Here is a 22,278-nt window from a genome sequence, read left to right on the forward strand (position 1 = left end):
GAATGTTAGGAAGGGACCTCAAAAGATCATCTAGTCCAATCCCCCTGCCGGAGCAGGAACACCTAGATGAGGTTACACAGGAATTTGTCCAGGCAGGTTTTGAATGAGTTCTTACACTTATGAGTGTAACCAGAGAAGGAGACTCCACAAGCCCCCTGGGCAGCCCGTTCCAGTGCTGTCACCCTCACTGAGGAGTTTCTTCTCATATTTAAGTGGAATCTCCTGTGTTCCATTTTGAACCCATTGCCCGTTGTCCCACCATGGGTTGTCACCAAGAAGTGCCTGGCTCCATCCTCGTGACACTCGCCCTTTATATATTTGTAAACATTAATAACGTCTCAGTCTCCTCCAAGCTAAGGAGACCCAGCTCCCTCAGCCTTTCCTCATACGGGAGATGCTCCACCCCCCTATCATCTGCATGGCTCTTGCACTGGACTCTCTCCAGGAGTTCCGTGTCCTTGAAATGAAGGGCCAACCTTGACAACCTGCACTGCCCAGGGCGCTGCCCTGAGTCTCTGCAGCGGCGGCTCCGCGCGTTGCGGTACCGACCCCCACCCCGACTCCAGAGGCCGGAGGAGCTGGGGAGACCCCGACCCGTCCCTCCCGTCCTCGGACTGCGTTTCCCATGATGCCCTGCGCTCGGGGAGGAGACTGCGCAGAACCGCAAGTGCGGACACCCCCTCCCGCGCCTCTCGGGCTAGAGGTTTCGTTTCCGGGCCAAGGTCAAGAGGCTGTGTACGGAGTGTCGGGTTTTCCGGAGTGCGGCGGGAGGCGGCCGGTGGGTGCGGGGCCGCTCCCCGTCCCGCGGCCTCGGCCCCGGCCCCGGCCCCGCGGGGATGGACGAGGACGGGCTGCCCATTGTGGGCTCCGGCATTGACCTCACCAAGGTACGGGCTGCGGTCGCCCGGGGGTCCGGAGCTGGCCCTGGTGCTGGGCGAGCCCCGTGTCCTCCCGCCTCACCCCGCGGCCCGGCGCCCGGGGATGCGGCGAGACCCTGAGCCCGCCCGTGGCCTCGCCGGGGACCCCTTGCGCCCTCGGGACGTGCCGGGGGCTGCCCAGGCGGTGCCGGCAGCGCCCGCAGCCTTTGCGCCGGCCAGGGGAGTCACAGGTGGACGAGGCGGTTTGTTGTGTCCTGAGCTGTGTCGCCAGGAGTGCGGTGTTGGTGTTTTTCAAAGGCCTTTTGCTACAAGTTCTGTGATAGGGTGGACATTAGGAAAGGGTTCTTCCCCCAGAGGGCGGTGGAGCACTGGAACAGGCTCCCCAGGGAGGTGTCACGGCCCCAAGCCTGACAGTGTTCAAGAAGAGACTGGACAAGCCCTCAGACACATGGTGTGAACTGTGGGGTTGTCCTGCGCAGGGACAGGAGATGGACTCGATGATCCCTGTGGATCCCTTCCAATTCAGGATGTTCTATGATAACATTGTATGTAAAGGCCAAGCTGTTTCTGTCTTAAAACCATGAGGCAAATCTTGTGCAAAGCTGCTCATTCATGTCTTTTAATTATGCAAAAAGATGGTGTTTTGTTTGTTTGTTTGTTTTGGGTTTTTTTTTTTTTTTTTGCTTTGTTTCTCAAAAATAGATCATAATGATAGGACAGTCCCAGCTGCCCCAATGATTCAGTGGTCCTTCCATGCTACCTTGTAAGTTTTTGGTAAGGCCATAAGCACTGTTTGACAGGTCTGGAACTACAGAATTGAACTGCAGCAAACCCTGCTATACACGTGCACAGACTGAAAACTTGAGAGAGTAGAAACCAAAGTCTCAGAAAAAATCAGCATGTCTTAAGGTTGGCAAAGTGTAGTGAGTGGCTACACTGGCAAATGGAAGGCCAAAGAAGAGAAGACCAGAGAGTCACTATATTTACAAACTGTTCTTCAGCGCAGCTGAAACTTAGCTGCAAACATTTTTCCTTGTAAATTCTTCACTTTAACCAATTACAGTTCCATAATTTCCTGTGTGAAGTTTAAGACTTAAACAGCTGTCCCAGGTAATTAGCAATGAGGCACTATAATTTTATACACAAACATTTGTGTGACTGTTCCTGATTACAGTCTTGAATAATGGTTTAAAATAAAAATGCCACCTGTCTGTTATGGGCACCAGACTTTTTTTTGACAAAGATAACATTCTACATTTTCACCTGAAAAGTCTGTGTGCATCGGATCTGACTTGGAGGAGTGATGCTAAAATGTAATTTTAGGATAGTTTGGGCTTGCAAATAAGAAGAAGAATAGGTAGCCACTAATGACTGAGACAGCAGTTCTGCTGCTCCTTGGTTTTGATGATGATGTTGGTTTTGACTGAGTATTGGTGTGGACAACCAAGTTTTCTTTTCCGTCTTAGGGTTCAGAAGGAAAGAGTTTGATTTCCTCTTCTTTTTTTTTTTTTTTTTTTTATTTTAACAATGATTTTCAGGAATGTTCACAATTTCATCTAAAAGTGTTTTCTTAAGTAAGATAACAGTCCTTCATTTATGTGGATCCTGTTGTCTCTTCTGTGTATCCTGCTTCAACTTTTCAGCTATCATGTCAGTAGACTTTTAGTGAAAAATTATTTGCATACATGTATACATGTAAATATTTTTAAATCGTTTGTATACATATATATATATGTATACATTCATAGCAAGCAGACTTAAGGGAGATTTCTAAAATAATTTCTTCCAAAACATTTGGATTTTTAGCAGGTGTTTTAATCCAAATGTAAGAATTGACATTTATGTATAATATAATTTTCTTATATTTTTCTTAGGTTCCCGCTATTCAGCAGAAAAGAACGGTAGCATTTCTGAACCAGTTTGTGGTTCATACAGTGCAGTTTCTCAACCGCTTTTCTACTGTTTGTGAAGAGGTATGTTTGTTAAACATTTTCCTGGCTTCAGTTTATACAATGAAAAAAATGCTAGAAATGAGAACCATTCACTTCAATATTTTTGATGCAGTAATACTGGTGGCTTAAACCGAAAGTCTCCTTTCTGTTCAAAGTTTCTCTTGAGTAAGTGCTTAAGACAGATTTTTTTTCCCTGAGATACCCACATGAACTGCTGATTATACCACACTTAATCCTATTGCCTTAAACTTGTGTGCCTGGCACAGTCTTTGGACTTTTGATCCATGGAATTTGTTCTGAGCAGCTCCATGTGTGGATATCATGTTGGTTTGGAAGAAGGATGCCATAATCCTATGGTGATTAATTCATTTTGACAGTCAGTATCCCCCTCATCTGTGTCCTAGGATATTGCATCAAAACTTGCTTTCAGATTTTAGCATCTTTAATTTAAAACCATTATAGACTAAGCTCTGAATGTAAATAATTTTGACGTGGAGAAGAATACATTTTTAGCAAGTGGTTAGTATGGAACATGAAGCAGTAAATTTTAGTACCTTGTAAAAAAGACAAAAATAAAAATACGTAGTGTTAGTAAGTTTTTATGGTGACTTTACTGTCAATGGAAATATATCAGTCTGACAGGATTAGAATTGTCCACTGAACAGGACAAGAGTGCTTTCTCCCTTGTAGAAAGGGTGTTTTCTAATGCAGTTTGAGCTTAACCTTTTCATCATTAGTGGGGTTTTTGCAACCGTTCACTAGTTTATTAAACAAAGACTGTTATGCAGCCGTAGCCAGCAGGGCTAGGGCAGCAGTCAAATCCAATTAGACTAAACTGTGTAATCTGAGAAATTCAGTTATTTATTACTAAAGTTTAGAGCCAGAGCAGTGCCAAGTATAAAATTTGGCTACTGCATCAACTTATGGAGCTTCAGAGGAAAAAAAAAAGAGTAATTTTTTTCTGCATTTTTGAACTTATTGTAACTTGATATATAGGATGGTGTAACTGCCTGGTGATTCTGTTGTCAGTTGTCCAAAACTGTTGTCATGTGATCTCAGTATTACCACTTACACAGGCACTATGGAAATCAGAACACATAACGTTTAAAGCCATCTTAAGCATGCAGAAACACTGTGAAGTCTAGTTAATAAAACAGTTATTAGTTAGCCTAAATGTGTTGTTACCCAAGAGACTAAATAGTTGCTTTATAAACTCCTTGAAAAGCTTTTTGAATTCATCAAGTACAGAAGTATTTTTAATGTGAAAGGTCCCAATGTAAATCAACAGAAGTCAAGCAATTCAAAATTAGGGCGGACACCATCTTTAACTCTAAATTTCTTGGCTTCTCTCTAGTCAAACTGACCCATAAAGTTACATAACTGTCTTTTGTACATCTTTTCTGCCCTTTCTCCAAATACATGCAGGGCTCATAGTTCCTTTCAGTGGGAGCTACCTCCTCTTCATGAACAAAGAACCATCTGTAAACAAGTCAGTGCACTATCCAAGAAGACTGAACTCCTGCTGGGCTCTTTTTACTTTTTCTAGCATATTGGCACAACTGCCATTTTCTTAGGGTGTTAAAGTTCTGCTTCAGAGCCAGGCAGAATCTTGCCAGTGTGCCAGAAAGCTGTCAGGGTGGCACATACCTGCCAGCCCGCCTGCTAGCCAGCTTCACTTAGACAGGTCTGGTGGAGTATGGTAGCGGTTGGTTAAAAGAGTGACAGTTCTTTTTAGAGTAATTTAGAAAAAGAAAAAATAAAAACCTGAAGTTGTATTTTAAAAAAAAAAAGAAGTGTCAAAGTTTGATTGAGGTGCACCTGGAGCACATAAAGCTTCTGGTTAGTTCTGATTCACTGTGCATTTTGACTATACAGGACTTTCAATCACCTGCTGTATTCCTTATCAGATCTTTCTACTTTTTATTTGCTCAGTTACACACACGGACATATCACATCTTTTCATCTTCCACATTTGGAAGAAGCTTTGAAGAAAGATGTTTTGGTAACTGCGAGAGTACAATATGTCTACCATTCTTCCCCTGTTGCTCAAAGTAATACCCTGTTGACTTTGGCTTCCCTTGCACATAGTCTGCCTTAATTTCTGTCAGTCATAATTTGGGAAAACTACCCACCTAGTAAAATTATTTAAAATTTGAACCACTGTTGGTGCTGTATTAAAAGGGAATGTAATGGCTTCATTTAGTTCATAATGTTATCCCATTTACACTCTGCATTCAGCAGGTAGAAGACAAAAGTGATTTTGTTTATCTAGATGTAAACTGTTATATATGTACAAGTGGACTAGGGAAGTGTTCTCATATCCTAATTGTTTTCTGTTCTAGAAATTGTCAGCGCTCTCTCTCCGTATCCAACAAATTGAAACAACACTCAATATTTTGGATGCAAAGGTTTGTATGTGTACAGACTTTGTCTTCTGACAGTGACAGCCTCCTAGATTGCACTATCTAACTTCATTTTCATAGTTGGAATTGCAGAAATATGTTTTCATAGTGATTTGAAGGCGTATACAAAACGTTCTCATGGCAAATTCTCTGTTTGTGTGCCTTGCTACTTATACGGTATAACATTTGAACATGTAGTTGGTACTGAAGAAAGGAACCAACAGCACGTAGTGGAAATGTTGTTTTTGTCTCTGTTAAGCATACTGAACACGAAAGAAGCACTTGAATCTTGAAAGGGCAACTGAACTCCAGTATTAAAATATGCAACCTCTGTTGTGAGGTTGCAGTACGAAATTGCATTTGTCATGCAAACTCTTAATTTTTGCCCCCTTTGTAAAGCAAAAAGCCTTGGAAACCTTTTCATACTGTATTGTGACCTGAATTGGATGTAAACTAATACAAATATATCTTCTTTAGCTAAAATGACAAGAGGATGTAATCTATAGTCGTATTATCATTTCAGCAAAACAAACACAACCAAAACCGAAACAAAAAAATATTAAAAAAAATATAAAAAAAACATAAAACAAACAAAAAAACCCCACTGTACAGTTTTAACCAATCCTCTGTCAATAATGATGAAAGCAATTTCGGTTGGGTTTTCTGAGAGCAGAGGCAGGACATTTTGAAACCACTTACTGAGATCTTTGTGATAAAAATACTGTAGTAGTACAACAGTGCTTACTAACTCTTATTTATTTCAAAATATTTAGAAATCATGTTAAATAGAATTTCCTTCAAATTACGCGGTGTGTTTAATATCCACTCTCAGCATTTCCTTAATAGAGTGAAAGATGTAGAAAATTGCAAAATCTGTATCCAGTTGCCCATCTGTCAGGTAACAGAGCTATTCTTGTCATGATTTCTTTCACTGTGGACAAAGTAGTAAGGAAGATGGTCTTGTGTGGTTTGTAAGTGCAGAGTAAAATGCTGGGAAGGTGTTGAAGCCTTTCCTGCACTGCAATCCTGCGTTAACAGTGAAATCTCCGATAGAATGTTCTAGGAGTTTTGTTTTAGAAGCCACCTGAATAGAATTTTTTCTTTTTTATTCTAATCAAAATACCAAAACTATTGGTGAAAATTCTATTATTTTACTAATCGTACTACCTGGGGAATACGTGATAAGCAGCATACTGCAGATTTTATTGTACACGTAGACTTGAGATACTCACATTGCTTATTTTATATTGTTTTGTACATCCAGTTGTCCTCTATTCCTGGCCTAGAAGATGTCAAATTTGAAGTGTCCAGTGCAAGTATGAATAGTGTTACAAATGGTCCTGTGGCACAAGGCACTACGGATCAAGAAACAGCTGTATCACCTCAATCTGGAGTAAGTAATGAAGCATAGCTAATAGATTGAAGGAATATACCTCTCTGTGTCGAGTTTCTAGTCTCATTTGAAATAGATGGAAGAAGCAAGTCTATTGGAAGAGAGCAATCAACTGTAAAGATCTAAACACTGTGTAACTACTCCTGTCTCCTACTACTCCTGTCCTAGGACTAGTTACATTTATACAGTCCTAAAATTACATTCAGTCCTTTGAAGGCAACTGTGAGGCTGATGTGGTCCCTGCTGAAAGTGAGTTTGATACCCCTGATCTAAAACATTAAGTTTTTCGCTAGTGAACATGTTTTAATGAATGACTTAAAACAAAAAACGGTATACCCTTTCGTGAATATGGGGCTTAAATAATTAGAACTAATACAAATCTAATGGTAAATGACTCCTTCCTCTTCTCCAATCACAGTAAAATATGAACATGAATTAAATCAGGGGACTGGGAATGTCATGAGTGGAAATAATAGTTTGAAGCACGTAATTCTAACTCCTTTCTCCTTCCTTTATAAATATGAGCTTTCAGCTCAAATTGGAATTTTTAGCATACTTTATTTTTAAAGAGGTTGTTAACGTGAATGTTTTCTGTATATTATCATCTAGGTACAGAAAATGCCAGTTTATCATAAGTGATCAACATTAAAATCCTATCCCTGCAATTTGGTTGGTTGGGTTTTGTGTGTGATGTTTTTTAGCCCAGACTTAAATCCTATGATCACTACTTCACTAAGTGAGGCTTTTTGGCTCATTTGTAGATGGAGTTCTTTCCCCAGTTTCCTATTATAGTTTCTTTTCTTGGAATCTCCAATTCCAGTCTCTGCTCATGCTCTTATTTGGTAGAAGTTGCTGTGGAGCAGCAACAGCTGGAGTACTCTGCTGCCTTCCCCTGCCTCTTAAAAACTGTGGCTCTGATTTGCAGCCAGCAACTGGGAGACAGCACAGACAGTTAACATTGCATGTTTCAGTCATATTAGAGAATGAGTCCTGGCTATTTTGTTTTTTTAAAATGTTCCTTCTCTCAGATATTACAGTAGGAACAGGTATTTCTGAAAGGAGGTTTCCAATGCTGCTTTCAAATGATTAGTTTAATAGCAAATATGCAGTTGTCTGTTGTCCTTTAAATAGTACTATAGCCTCTTGCAATTGTTAATTTTTTAATTAATTACCCTCAATAATGCTTTGACTTCATTATGTTATTCTTTAGGTTAATGGTTTATACTAAAAATTATAGTTTAAAAGTCATATGATCTGTATGAAACATTTGTCAGGAAATGAAATATTTTGAGGAAAAAAGGCATTGGACCACTAGAGATATATAGGTGCAATACGTAAATTATTTTTATAAAGTGAGCATTTAAATGTAGTTCTGTTTTATTCATTAAATGCAACAAACTTAATGGGGCTATTATAGGCATTATTTTAATGTATTGTGCAATAAATTAAAATCGTGACTAAAAGTAGAAAGTCACACTTGTAATAGTCAATAAGGAAAGAGCTGGTTTTTGTGTATTCATACATGCTGGAAGTCTCTAATAGTGTGAGCATAGATGAGAATTACCTTGATGTAAGGAGAGTTGCACTGTACCCTTAAATTGCAAAGTTTATGGATTGAAATCTTTCCATCCTTCTGGTCTGCATACCTAACCATTGAAGTGTCACATTGTTCATATACAGCAGAACAACATACATGAAGAAGGGTTACAGAAAACAGAGGTTGTAACAGAAAATGTCAGAACTGTGGCCAAGGATCCAAGATATGCCAGATACCTCAAAATGGTACAAGTGGTAAGTCAGTTCTCTTATCATTCTTTAGGTACTCCATTATTTTTAGGTGGAATGTCACACACAGCTCTAAGTGAACGTTAAATGTCTTGAAGACGTACATTGAACCAGTAATCTTTAAACCAGGATAACATCACATTATTTCTAGCCCATCTTCTCTAATAAATGAGTTGATGCAATATATTCCCTCAGACAGCTTCAGGCAAGATCTTTCTACGCAATTCTGATAATATACTTGTGAGCTGAAGGTGTGAAGTTGTGTAAATGCAGAGCGATGTGAGCTGGAGTCATAGAAGATACCACTGGAAGTGTAGTTATTATAGCAGAATTGGTGTCTTTCTGTACAAACAGACATGATTACAGTTTGGTTTTGTTGTAGGGTACAAAATGTGGCTTTGCTAGTATAGTCCCAAGCCGGCAGTATTTAGTATTTCTGTAGGGTTCAAAATAGAGATACAAGAATTGCTTCACTACTTGATTCCACTTCAGTTTCCTGCTATTCATGATGCAGGTTTTGTTTACCTTTTTATCTGTGGGCTGTTCTACAGCCAAATAGGAAATAAATGAATGTGATCTCAATATTAACATGAGTAAAAATTAATGAAGGGGTGAAAAAGTGAATGGGAGACTCTTGGTGACATTTTTAAGAGCTCTTTTTTCATGTCCACAAAACTAAAAATGAGATTGGAAACAAATAAAAAAATCCGTCTCTCTTTTCAAGCTGTCAGTGGAAATTTTCCTCTGAAATATATAATTCTGGAAAATATTACTATGTCATAGTACTAGTAAGATGTTGCTTATGTTAAAACTAACTTTATGGATTCACTCCCTCTTCAGAGCAATTTTTACAATCGATGTGCTTGGTGCTTTGGATGATGTTCCAGACCTTATTTTACATTTGAATCAGAAATTGGCACTTAGTGGGTAGCTTATTACAAATGATTTGGAAAACTTAGCAGTGGAGTAGTAGCAGAGAGTAGAACACTGCGTTAGTGTTTTGATTTAATGCCAGACTTCAAAGTGGATGTGAAAGTGCTGGATGGTCTAATTACTTGGACTTTTTTTTCGAAGACTGCTAAAGGAGTGAGATCTCACTTTCCACATTTATCCTTTGTACTGGCACTTGCTGGTGACTCCTCTGCCAGTTGTAAACACTGTGGTAGGAAAGTCAAACTAACATACTACAAATTAATGTGTGCTTTTGTATTTGCCAAACTTGTCTTTTCGTCCAGTCAAGTATTTCAGTTAGTGTCATTTATTTGCCCAAATTAAGTTTATAGCTGAAGGTTTGTTTGGACTGATCGTTTATTTATTGCTCACAATATTTGTAGTATTTAAGAACTAGCACCATGAAGAGGTATTTCTTTTACATTAAAGATAGCTGTTCTGTGAAATAGTAACAAGCTCATTTCAATTGAGTGCAGCTGAGCATACTAGATTAATATTTTTTAAAATATACAACGATAACATTCAAGGAAGGCTCACAAAAGCAGTGTCATATTTGCTACAATGAATGTTTAGAACACTTCTATTGGCAGCATGAGAGAAGCAGTCTACGATTTCAGGTAAACTTAATGTTTAAAGTACAAATACTCTTGATTCTAAATACCAAACATGACTTCATAGACACCAAGATACTGGCTGGCCTGATACAGATTGATCCTTGCTTTAAAGGACTGAAGTAAAAATCAAGCATGGAGAGTGCACTGATCTTCAGGGATTGCCAGCACTGATGGAACGTGACCTATTTCTGCACTATGGAGAACCAAAAGCTATTTTTCCACAAGATTGCTACTTGCACTGTGGCTTCTGCAGGACCTTCCCGAGCTGCAGGAGCAGGCTGGGAGCAGGGCTGGGGTACATGGAGCTGAATGTATAGGGATTTGGATTATTTCAAATCTTAACTGGGCAGAGATAAATGAGATGGAAATTTAGTATTGGCTCCCATTTTAGCAAAGTACGCCTGTGCCATTTCAGTGGACCCGTATGCTCAGTGTAGTTAGTGTTTGGATTTAAAATAGTTGTCTCTTTTAGTAAGATTTAGGGTCACAGCAGTATTAGGCTCTGATTTTCCAGATTAAAATTTAGGAAAGTATGTGAAGTAAAGTATTTCCAATGCATAATTATATTATAAACAGAGATACAATCTTATTTATTTTCCTTCAGGGGGAATGTGCACTGGTAGAGGGTATTTTGGTTAAACTTCTGATCAGTTTTATAAAGCTATGATTTATGAGGATACTGAGAGGTACTTGTGTTGATGCATACAGTTTTGGAATAAAACACTTTTCCAAGTGTGAATGTAAAAACATAACAGTTTCCAATCCATTCTTAGAAGTTCATATACCAAGCTCCCTTTCATCAAAAGGAAATATGAATTTTGCTTTGCCTGATCTGACTCAATATTGTTTTCACTTGTTTTGGGTTGATGCGTAAACACTTCATCAGTGACTTCTAATCTGGGGAAAGGAACCCCAGGAGCAATCAAATGAGTGAAAATACATTAGATAGTATGAGACAGTGAATAGACACACAAGCCCTGGTGTTTAAATCTATACTAGAGCAAGTAAATATTTTAAACTGTCATGAACTACTCAAATGTTTTTCTCTTTGTAATGTGCATTAGTTGTGAATTACTGAAGAATTCTTTATTAGAAGGTAATACCTCACCACTATTTGAGTCACATTTTTGCCAGTATGCCTAATAGATTCCTAAATTATGCACCTTTCTCTGTGATATTTTCGAATCTTCACACAAAAGACTCAATTGTGATTCTTTGCAGAAATGCTGAAGGAAAGCACAGTAAGACAGTTAGCTTAGCTCTCACTTTGACAGGTTAGCTACTGCACATGTCACTCGTACCACATGCTTCTCTGGAATATTATTATAGTCATGGCTGCCCTTTATTTTATCCCTATTTTACTTACTTTTGACAAAAGGTATTTGTCCTGTGCTGAAAGAATCTTGCACTACTCATCATTTAGGTTGTGACGCCTCTCGTGACTTTCCTAGACCACTAGTAGCTTTGTCCCTCGGAAATCAGAAATTGTATGTATATTTTTTTTCTTCCCCCCTCCTATCTTGCCACGCAGCGGTGCAGGTGGCGTTTCTGATGGTTTGCAGTGGGGGATGGCAAGGCAACAAGTTGTCTTTCAGTAGCACTAATGGAAACACAGGAGCAGTTTGTTGGAATGTGTCTTGTAAGAGTCGATCCAAGATGAGGGGATGTTTAGGTGTTGCTGAATAAAATAAAGTGCAGAAGCTGTGGAGGGACTTGCAGTGAAAGGAAGGAATTTTTTTTTTTAACGCGTACTTAGTTGGCTAAAATCTGTCCACAAGTCACAGAAGATTCAAGCCTGACTGTACAAGCACTTGCATTCAGAGGAATCACTTTTAAATTGTGCTTCTGTTCTCATGTCCTGTTTTCCTTTTTCTGCATGCTTTTTAAAGACTTTTTCAATATTTAGCACTACCTTAAGGTATCCTTCTGGAGCTCTAGCAGGAGCACTCGCTGGTGTTCCTCCCTCTTTGGTTATACCTTTAGCGTGTCCGAGTCTTCATCCTTCTAGCACAACTGTTCTCTGCTGCCTTTGTGCTGCTTTGTGCTTTCTTCACAGTCTCATCCATATACATAAATTCAGCTTCCTGATTTTGTCTGCGTGAATTACAAACATATCTGTGCACTCCTGATTCCCTGTTCTCTCCCTGCAACTTTCTCTAGATATTTCGCCATAAATATAAGGATTCAAAGGGCCTTTGATCTCAATCATTTCTTGCTTCTAGGTTCATACTGATGGCAATTGCTCCGGCTCAACAAGTGACATGCATAAATGTGTATGAAAGTGTAGCCTAAAAGAACCTGTGGATTTTAGTTCGCCTGTTTGTGTCTGGTAGTTTCATATTATTCTTCCTCCTACACAGGGTGTTCCTGTAATGGCAATACGCAACAAAATGATTTCTGAAGGGCTAAATCCAGATCTTCTTGAGTAAGTAATTTGTAACTTTCAGTATGGCTGGAATGCAACCATGTGCTTAAAAAACTTGGGAAAAAAAGTGTTTAGAAAAGCTTGTTTGTGTTATTGTGAATCTAAATTATCAGCATTAAAATGGGTTTTGAAGTCTTCCGTGGAAGGCGTTTTTAGCATTTTATAGGTCTGAAGAGACCCATCAGTGCTGAGGGAAGAGGGATGCAGTCCCAAGCCTCAACTGTTTTTTCAGTATTGTCTAGTTCAAGGCAAGGCCAGGAAGACACAGAGACACATAAATAGGTAGGTACTGCCAAAAAGAAAGCTGCAGGACTTTACCATTCAGACTTGAGAGGAAAAGGAAAGGCTTCTTCCAAGCCAGGCAGTGATGGTGCAGTTCAAGGAAAAGGGTGTAGCAATGACAAGGTAACCTTTGACAATGTGCATTTAGTGATGAGGAATTGAATAGTACGGCAGTAGCCATTTTCACTGTACTGTTTAGAGTAGGAGGTTTTTTCCCAGATGTTTTCTTCCAACGCTTCAATAACAAAATGTCTTTGTTGTAGAATAATAAGAACAAAATGTATTTTGCTGGATGCATGAGAGACAAGATAGTTGTCTTCAGGTTCCAGTAGGTGGAGCATACAAATTGACTTCAACATGAAGTCAGCAGTACGAAATTGTGACTTTTGATTGGGCTAACCTGATGTGAAGACTACTAAGAATAGATGCTGATTTTCAAAGCTATTTTTCTGGCCTTAAGCGTGAGTTTTAAGCTGATTTTACATTTGACACGTAATTTAGTTTTACTGTAGTATTTCACAGAATTTGTTAAACTGATGAAAATATGAACTTTCGTTCTTACATTGTAGCCACTAAACTATCTGAAACACTTGTGCATCCTCTTCAGAAACTGTCAATGTATTAGAAAGCCCGCTACTCCTTTCCGGTGAAGTCTTCTTACATTTTTGGAAAGGCTTATTCTGAAACTAGCAACTTGTTTAATAAAATGAATATAGAAAAACCGAAGTATCGTCATATGTTGTGTCTGTTTATCTCCGAGGTACTTCCTGGTGTCTAAATAAGCCTAAAGCAGTTATTCCTCATTGATATTTCTACTGATCAAATGAGAAATGATAGAAAGAACACAAGTAAGAACCTGTGCAAGTCTGAGACAGGGTTATCAAACATGGTTTTACTATATGTGTTAAATGTGTTGTATTTCTTAATGTGCATTTTTAGTCCATACCTTTCTGTAAATGCTGCTGGTTTCTTTGTGTTTGGGTGGTTTTTTATACTAGATAAAAAGAAGAAAAAAATTTCAAAAGCTTTTTAAAAAAAGTACCTGCTTTTGAATTCTTCATTTTGGGTTAAGACAGAAACATTACTGTGGATTTGGGCTCACATAATATGTTTGGGGCTTTGTCTCAAAGTTCGTCTTCAAAGATTCTATGCAACACAGAACTGTATGAAGGCAGATTTTCTTTAAAACATTATTGATTTGAAAACTGTATAGAAAATATACCAGGTTGAATAAGCTAATGATGTGGCAAGGGGCATAATGCCTCTTTGAAGAATTGGTATTGTTTTAACTAGTTTTTTAATATTTTAAGGACTATGGGGTGACTTTCCTTTTATTCTTACTGCTTTCTTGTCTGTATATCAGAGACTTCTGTTTTTAAATGTATTTTGCCATTCACGCCATATTTCTTGGGTCTTCAGATTACTGAGGCCTGCTTGCTCAGTCCCAGTGGAAACTGGGAAAATGCAGATATTGCTGTATGTTCAGTCACTCTACTGCAGACTCTTCCAGCTACTTGCCAGTGACTGAGCATCATTTTTCTGTGGCTGCAGAGATGGTAATTCTAATAATACAGAGGTCTCTATACTCTCTTCCTTTGACTGTTCTACGTCTGTTATCGCTCCTTTCTCAACTTTTTACAGAATGTGAAAACTGCCTATTCTATCAAGCTCCTAATTTATCTATTTTTAACTTTTGATTCTTATGCTTCCTCTCTTGCCTGTCTACAGTTCCAGGAGAGTTTGTCCTGCCCTCATCAACTGAAGGAATTTTTTGCCGTCTTCCTCTCCTTACTACTGGAGAGTTTTTGCGCTGGTCTCTCCAGATCACATGTCTTTGCACGGCTCTTCTGTTTTGTCATTACCACAGCAACAAGCAATAATATTGTGAAGTGGTATTTGCATGAGAAAGCAAATGCTTTCTTCATTTATTTTGGAGGTGTGCAGTGGGGGAAAGGGCAAAGGCTTTCTTACAGTTCTTTAAGGTACTTCTCCTTTTTGCACCCAGAATGTTTAGAAACACCATAAAGGTGCATTAGGGATTTCCAAAGAGGAATTATAATAAGCAGAACTGAAGTTAGAAAAGAAATTCTGCGGCATGATGAAAAGGGGTAGCCCTAAGATAAATAAAAATGGGACAAATAATACGATTGTCAGCTTAGTTTAAAATGTAATATTTTACCAAAAAGAGCAGTTAAGTATCATACAGAAAGCTGGTTTCTGTGCAGATCTTTCTTCCCCTTCCCCAAACACAATTGCATGTATATTTTTTACCTTGGTTTCAGAATTTACTAGTCTTGCTTGTATTGTCCAACTCATGACATACTAAGGAGGGAGACTCCGGGGAGAGCCAGCATCTTCAATCAGTAGTGTTAGTTACTCTTTAGATGGCTTGCTCCTCTCCCACTTCATTCCCAATAGATTCCCTGCGCAAATGTTTTGACACAGTGTTAAGATCCATCTTAAATATTCTCTTCAAAACTAAACACAAGAGATCTGATCATTTATAGTCAATAAAAATCGCAGTGTTCTAGCCAAATTCCACTCTGAGTAATTCTTTTTTGCTTCTCTAAATTATCCCTGCAGTTTTAGTTGGATACAATATTGTTCATTTCCTGTCTTTTTTTTTTCATGTACTATTTACACTGCTTAATGGTGTACAGCATGTTCCTTTCAGCCCTAGAACCTCTGAAGTTTGAGAAAAGTTTAATTAATCGATGTTGCCTGCTTTCAGCTCCACTTCTTAGTGATCTGTCATTACTTCCAATAACCTCAAAGGTGTGCATTCAGACTGATGTCTGCAGAGTTTTGATGTCCAGTGAGTTACAGTTTCTAGTGTTTATCTTTCAGTTTTAAGTGAAGCAATACCAACAAGGTGTGAGTTTGTAAATAGCTAATGTGTTAAATGCTGTGGATATAAACAGCACACAACTTCAGTGAAAGGGCATTAATAGCATTATATGCTACATTGCTTGTGTTCTCAGCCGCCTTCCAGGATTTATAACATACAATATTATTGTTGTCTGCAGGACCCCAGATGCCCCTGTGCCTGCCTGGGGAGATGATGGGAAAGCAGAAGACAGTTCTGATAGTGAATCTTCATTTAGTGACTAAAGAGACTGATTTTGGAAACCTCTGTTCAGTGCTAATGTGTTTGAAGCTTTAGAGACAATGGTCTGGTGTGGGTCACATGGGTGACGTGATTTATCTGACAGCATTTTTAAGAACTCAGATTCTCCATGTTCTCTCCCAGAAAGTTCGAACACGCAGCGTATTTCAATGTGAACCTTTCTACCATGAAAGTTAATTGTGAGATCCTTGCAAATTTTGTGCTGCATCATTTCAGATTCCTTTCTGATTCTTCTGAAGTTACTTTGTAAAACTCTGAAAATTCCACACCTCTAAACCTCCAGGTCATAAGACTGCATTCTGATCATTACTGGATTTTCTGTGTAACACTTTTAACCTAATTTGCTGTCTTTTGGTTCCGTAATGTACAGGAAAAGTAACTTTTCAAAATGAAATGGTTTAATCTGATGAACTGCATTATTTTCTAATATACTATATTCTCAAATGACTCAAAAATAATTACACAGAAGTCAGCTATCTTATGGTGATTGCAAATTAGTAACACTGTTTTGAAAGAAACTAAAATGCTAGTGAAAAATATATGAAAAATCAATCTGAATCTGTTTTCAAAGCGTATACTGCTATTCAATTTTATGTTAGAGTCTGTACAAAGTTGTTAAAGAAATTCCTGATCTGTAGAAGAGTTGATCTCTCAAATTCAGATTACAGTGGTGTATAAAGCAACAAATATTGCAAGATTGGTTTGAAAACGACACTGTGAAAGAAGCAAGTGTCTGGGAGATTATGGGTAGAATACCAGATTCTCACTGCTTGTTCACTGTCCAGGTAGGTCAGTAGAAGCCACTTTTTGATTGTTGTTGGGGTTATTCCAAAGGAACTGGGGCTGAGCAGTTTGCATAGGATAAGAAATCATCTCCAAGTTTGTGCCTTTGCTGATAATTTCAGCAAAGAAGCCAAAATTCAGCTTGACTAATGATAAAACTACCTTGCTACCTCTTGAGGTGTGCATTGGGAGACAATATGAGGAAATCCACTTGGAGTCTGAGTGGCTCTGGAGACTGCCCTCCAAAGTACTTATTCTACTCCGTGAGTCAAAAATGACTTCATATTCAAGAATCTTCTTTAACATAATTTGTTTCACATGAAATTCTTCACTATCTATTTGAATTCCGCAGATTATTGTGATTATACCAGAATGCTGTGGGTAAGGCAATCATTCGCTTTCTGGTATTTGACATTCTGCCTGAGACCAAAAAAAGACTTAAAACTGAAGCTCCAAGTATATAAATTTGTTAGCTTTTATGACCAAGTCATTATCTTCTCTCTTAGTTATTTATGCTACTTCAGTAGGTTAGCTGCCTTTTTTTTTCCCCTGTAATTTAAGCATGGCTCCCATTTGAGTCTAGCAGGCATATTTAAGCTCTTCATAACCTGTAAATCAGAGTAATACCTGAACCCCTTTGAAAGCATATAGGCACTAACAAATGTCTAGAGATGGCATTTCAATGATGAGTGAATTACTATTGATCACTTAAAGAAAAGCATTTTATATTTAACACTTGGTAAAATTAGACAAATACTAACCCATTAGCAATAAGTATTTTGCAAGTAAATATTATAATGTTATTTCAGAAAGCATATATTAAAACACTGATGACTTCTTGATATCTATATTTGAAAACTCTTTGAAGCAGTCTGTATAATTAAAGCTATGTTTTGTAAACCAAAGTTGTGGTTCTATTTTATTCCCATAGGTTGTTTTAAACAAGACAATGAAAATTCTTCTAAAGTGTCTGCAGTTCATGTTTATCCAAAACTGGTTATGCTAAAGTTGTGTCAATCCGCTAGCTGAAGGTGAGAGTTTTGAAAAGTGAGGATTGGAGTTTAACCTAAGCCGTGTTCACACTCTGACTGGAGGAGAACTGAACATCCCATAGCTGCTATTCTAACACCAACATTTAAGGAAGACTGAAATTAATGAGGACTGGATTTTCCATACTCTTGAACCGATATTGACCTATGTAAGGAAGTAGCATGAGTTGACTTGAGACACAGTAGTTAATTCTTTTTTTAAAGAAATAAACCAGGTTACCAAAACACATGTAAGCGGGTAGGACTTCCATTGCTCATTGTTTTGAAGAAGCTTTTTGTATAATTTTAGTCTGAAAAACCTAAAATCAAGTGTCTTCATACCACTACAGATCTTTCTTTTTATGTGGAAAGCCCCTAGCCTACTGCACTTGTTAAAATGAGGGATAATTAATTGCTAATTACATATGTCACAGAATAACAATTTCATTAGTAGGCATGCTGAATTTAATTGCTTAAGACTTGTTTTTTTTTTCAGAGTAGCGTTTTATTGTGGAATAGTGCAATCTTGGAAGGCTTGCAGAAACATTTCAAGAAATCCTGCCACTTTGTCTCCTCTCCTGCTTGAGCGGTGGGTGAGGAACCAGGGAGAAAAAGAGAAAACCTTCCCTTTTTACCTTCAGTGCACCAGCAGCCATAACACTTCCACTGCCGTTGGAACCTCTGACCGCATTAAGCTCCGCTGTTGCTGCCAGTCTCATCTGCTACACACATAGGTCATAGCCAAGTTCAATCTGAGATGTTTCAGCCTCGGACACGTGCTGACACAAGAAGCTATTAAGTAAGGGAAGGTTGGTTTGAGACTGGATTATGTAGGTCATTGGGTGAGGACAGATGTAGCCTGAAACACCCAGTTTGATTTGGATCTTTTAAAAGAAGTTAAGCCAGTGTCTTCACCTTAAACAAGTGGATTATTTTCTCATTCAGTGTATTTCCCATTTTTAGGTAAATGGGTGGAAAGGAAATTTCTGAACAAACATTCACTTTGCACATAGTTGTGGGTTTTTTTTTTGGCATCAGACTTCATAACTGGTACCCTATGCCTGAAGGAACAAAATGTTAAATAATAGTATTCTCTGATTTAGGTAATACACTTTTTGTTTATCAGGCTCTTGTATCTCCTAGTATACGAGCTTGTACTTGAAAGCTGTCTACTCCATCGGAGGACATGCTGTTCCCTCTACACTAGATATCCCTTTTTATTGCTTTCTGTCCTGGTCTGTGGCATCAGAAGTTGTATAAAGTGGATGCTAGGCCTGGGACCAGTCTTTTACTGGAAAGAGCACTTATCTGAGTCCTGGAAAGGGTGGGTCAGAAGAAAGGGATCTTGGAATAATTTTTTATGTTTATATGAGCAGTTCTTTTTATAGGTGATTACCATCAACTGTTTAATAAACTTTACACTTTATGACACTTGTAGTAGTCAGAACTTGAGTACACTTGAATTACTCTGCTGTGAAGAATGGGACAGTGGAAAAAACTTGTAAGACTCATTTTAAATGATAACACTCGTAAGAACTGGGATTATCCTTTTTGGTTTTAGATTAATGATCTCTAGTGTCCAGCTGAATATGGGCTCCAAACAGATTCCATAATCCTTTTGTGGTTTCTTGTAGTGCGGTTTACACCATTTTTTTGGGGGCATGGGGAATCGTTCCGCAGTGAGAGTTAAGCTGTTCACAGGTAACATCTTATGGTGTTGATTTCTCTATACGGCTTCCCAACAGCTGTTTGAAAAGGAACACTTTTGTATGTGGAGATGATCATTTGGTCTTCTAGATCCCGTTCACCTACTTTTAAAGTAGAGTAGAAGTAGGGAGGGGAATGAACAGAGAAAATGAGTGTATTTTTCTCAGTTGTTTCATCATGTGCTTTTTCTTCAGTGCAGTGCTTTTAGGGAACTGCCAAATAATAACGACAGTGATTTTTTCCAAGAAACCTTGAACAACATTGTCTTGTCTGCCCAGCATGATGCCTGGCATCATCAAAAGCAAAGGGTGAAATAGGCGGCAGCCAGTATTGTTGTAGTAGTGGATTAGGTGAAAAATGGTTCATAATGCTTTATCACGTGTTCGGTGTGGTTTAGGGAACTGATGTCAAAAGCTTGCCTGCCTACACAAAAGTATGTGTCAAGAAGACAATTTCAAAGCATCTGAATATAGTAAAAATATCAGGGGTGGGGTGGTGATTATTAGTATTTTTCTTACTGTAACTTCTCTTCGCCTCCGACTTGGCTTCCATGTAAGCCTCCTCTTCTGTTGTAGATGTGAGGCTTTGTTATTGTTCTTCCAGACTTCTGTCATCCTTGCTCTTTAAACATTGTTGGCTTGACCTATTACCATAGTTTAAAACCATGCAAGTCTATCTTTTGAGCTCTTCCATTTTATAAGATGAATCTACAGTGCCTTCTGCATAACATTTTAATTGTGGAAAGTGTTTCAGCCTGATTTACTGTGAAAACACCACTGCTTTGTGCATGTGTCTGTCCTTAGCTTTCCTCAGCTCTCAGAACCTACTGCCCATTTTCAGTCATTTTCAGTAGGGGAGAGAGGAAGATGCCTCAAAAACCAGGGTCCCTGATGATGAAACTAAGCAACTGGGTAAAAGAGAGAGATAGTGTAATAGTATTTGAGTTGAAGAAAGGCTGCACCCCTGGCTGAATCCCTCTTAGACCCCGAATGGTCAATGTCAGAGTTACGAAGTACCCGTTTATGCTTTTCCTCTAAGGTTAGGCCCTCGCATCCCCCAGTAGCCTTTAGGCCTCTCCAGTTACAATCCTATCTCTCTTTATTCAGGCAATGGGTCAATCAGGAGAACAGCACAATACTGATAGATTGCCAGTGAGATTATAACCAGTGGCAACCGGTCTGCCCAGCTGCTAGAACCTGAAGTTCACTAAGCGTGGTTTCCGTTGTCTCTGACAGATTTTCATGAGCTTAAGGCCATGGTCTGTAGCTCTGCTATAGGAAAGGTACACATAGAACTGGCATCTTAGAAATGACAGTCAGTCAGGCACATGCTCGAGCTCCCTAGGAAATAAATTCTGTTCATTTCCCTGAACTTCTTGCTCTAAGTATACAGTTACCAGAAAATATTTCAAAATGTGACTGGCTTGGATGAAGAGAGATGCCATGCTTTTGTGACAACTGAAGCTTTGGCAGAGGGGACAGGAACAATAGGACAGTTCTCTTCGGGAATTACTTACATTGTGCTCACAAGTGGACCATGCTGTGCTAGTGTTGTGTAAGGCAGTCCTCAGAAAATCAGGTGGGAATACAAACTTTCCTTTTGCCGTATAAACAGGGTGGGTTGCATAACCAAACTTGTCTTTCTCCTGTTCTGGACATTCTTGGCCATTTCAATTATTACGTCTATATCATCATACATATCGGCACACGCTGCACTAGCTGCTTTTTTTTCCAGGACCTGCCTCTCCTGGGCATCCATCCCTTTGCTCCATCACACGCTGTTTCCCTCCACAGGATCTCCAGGCCTCACGATGAACCTCAGCCCCCAGCAGCACCAAGTACAGCTGCCCATCGTCAGGCCCCAGCTGGCTGCAGCACAGCGTGCTGCTAATCCCCCCTCTCCCGGGGACTGAATTGCTCAATCTTGCCCAATTATTTGGCACTGGATTCTGTCATCAGATGCCTTCACTAGGGCAGCGTGATAAGTACTGGACGTGCTGTCAGTAGGAGGGTTTCACAGACTGTATACAATGGGGCTCTGCTGACTCAATAACCTGACTCCAGGAGCCGTGAGCCCCACTTTACACTGAGAGGGCTTTCTTTTTACTTTTTTAAAAGAATTTATGATTTTTTTGTTCTTGTTGTTGGCTTTTAGTATGTCTCTGATGGGCACCTTACCTGACATTTTATTCACACACTGAGCACACAATCAAGCTATAGCCACAATTAGTGTCACACGGTCAGTTCAGGTACTGTCCGTACAACTTTGAATGCCGTACTTTGGCCATTTTTCAGCATGCATCCTTATCATGTGAGACTCCTTATCACACAGGAATCACCTGCCAAGTGAGACAAACTTATGATCAGCAGTCATTTTGCTCATCGCTTCCAGGTGTCATGTCTGTCAGCTGCAAGCAGTTGTCCACCGATGCAGTTTATATCCTTTCTCCAATAAAACGTGCACTTCTTGCTTAGCTAGGAGATAGGATTTCTGATTTTAGGTTTGCATAGCAGACTCACTTCAGTGCCAGTCTTCACTTAATAGTTTTGCTTGATCTCTTTTTCTCTAGCCTGCGTATGAAAACAAAGTGAACTATGGGGAAAAGGCATTCGTTGATGGTTGACTTGGTTACAAGCAGTCTTGATCCTTAGATTTTGAAAGTTTTTATTATAAAAACTCTTCCACTACACAAAAATATGCATCCACATGTACACATTCTCATGTACACATTCTCACGTACATGCTCCTAACTTCCCAACATGTTTATATTTTTCGTTCCAATTTGCAACACTTCATTTGTTCCTGAGCAATGCACATTCTTTATTTATGTCCAAGACTCACGTAAACAGAACTCCTTCAAAATCTCTCTGAATTGGAGGAGGGATAACAGTGAAAAAAAGCAAAACAATTAAATTCTCTCCTACTTAAATGAAAATTTTACTGAGGTTTGT

The 22,278-nt window shown here is 39.0% G+C and overlaps 1 protein-coding gene across 3 annotated transcripts; it reads left to right on the plus strand.

Moving 5' to 3' along the window:
- Positions 1 to 649: 649 nt before the first annotated feature.
- WASHC3 (WASH complex subunit 3) lies at positions 650 to 17,497 on the plus strand. Of its 3 annotated transcripts, none has more exons than XM_065037452.1 (7): positions 650 to 887; positions 2,753 to 2,851; positions 5,173 to 5,238; positions 6,497 to 6,625; positions 8,306 to 8,416; positions 12,336 to 12,400; positions 15,709 to 17,497. In XM_065037452.1, the coding sequence occupies exons 1-7, from the start codon at positions 837 to 839 to the stop codon at positions 15,791 to 15,793; spliced, it is 606 nt and encodes a 201-aa protein (XP_064893524.1). In that variant the 5' UTR covers positions 650 to 836; the 3' UTR covers positions 15,794 to 17,497. The 3 variants fall into 3 exon arrangements, with proteins under 3 accessions (XP_064893524.1, XP_064893533.1, XP_064893540.1); XM_065037461.1 differs by having other exon boundaries at positions 703 to 887; positions 8,309 to 8,416; XM_065037468.1 differs by lacking the exon at positions 15,709 to 17,497 and adding an exon at positions 13,252 to 13,408 and having other exon boundaries at positions 703 to 887.
- Positions 17,498 to 22,278: the final 4,781 nt, after the last annotated feature.

Source organism: Columba livia, chromosome 1 (genome assembly GCF_036013475.1).
Source record: "Columba livia isolate bColLiv1 breed racing homer chromosome 1, bColLiv1.pat.W.v2, whole genome shotgun sequence".
Taxonomy (NCBI): domain Eukaryota; kingdom Metazoa; phylum Chordata; class Aves; order Columbiformes; family Columbidae; genus Columba; species Columba livia.

Coding starts and splice junctions, on each gene's coding strand:
- WASHC3 (XM_065037452.1), top strand. CDS start 837: ATGGACGAGGACGGGCTGCCCATTGTGGGCTCCGGCATTGACCTCACC. Junction 5,239..6,496: donor TCAATATTTTGGATGCAAAG/GTTTGTATGTGT, acceptor TTGTACATCCAG/TTGTCCTCTATTCCTGGCCT. Junction 8,417..12,335: donor ACCTCAAAATGGTACAAGTG/GTAAGTCAGTTC, acceptor CCTCCTACACAG/GGTGTTCCTGTAATGGCAAT.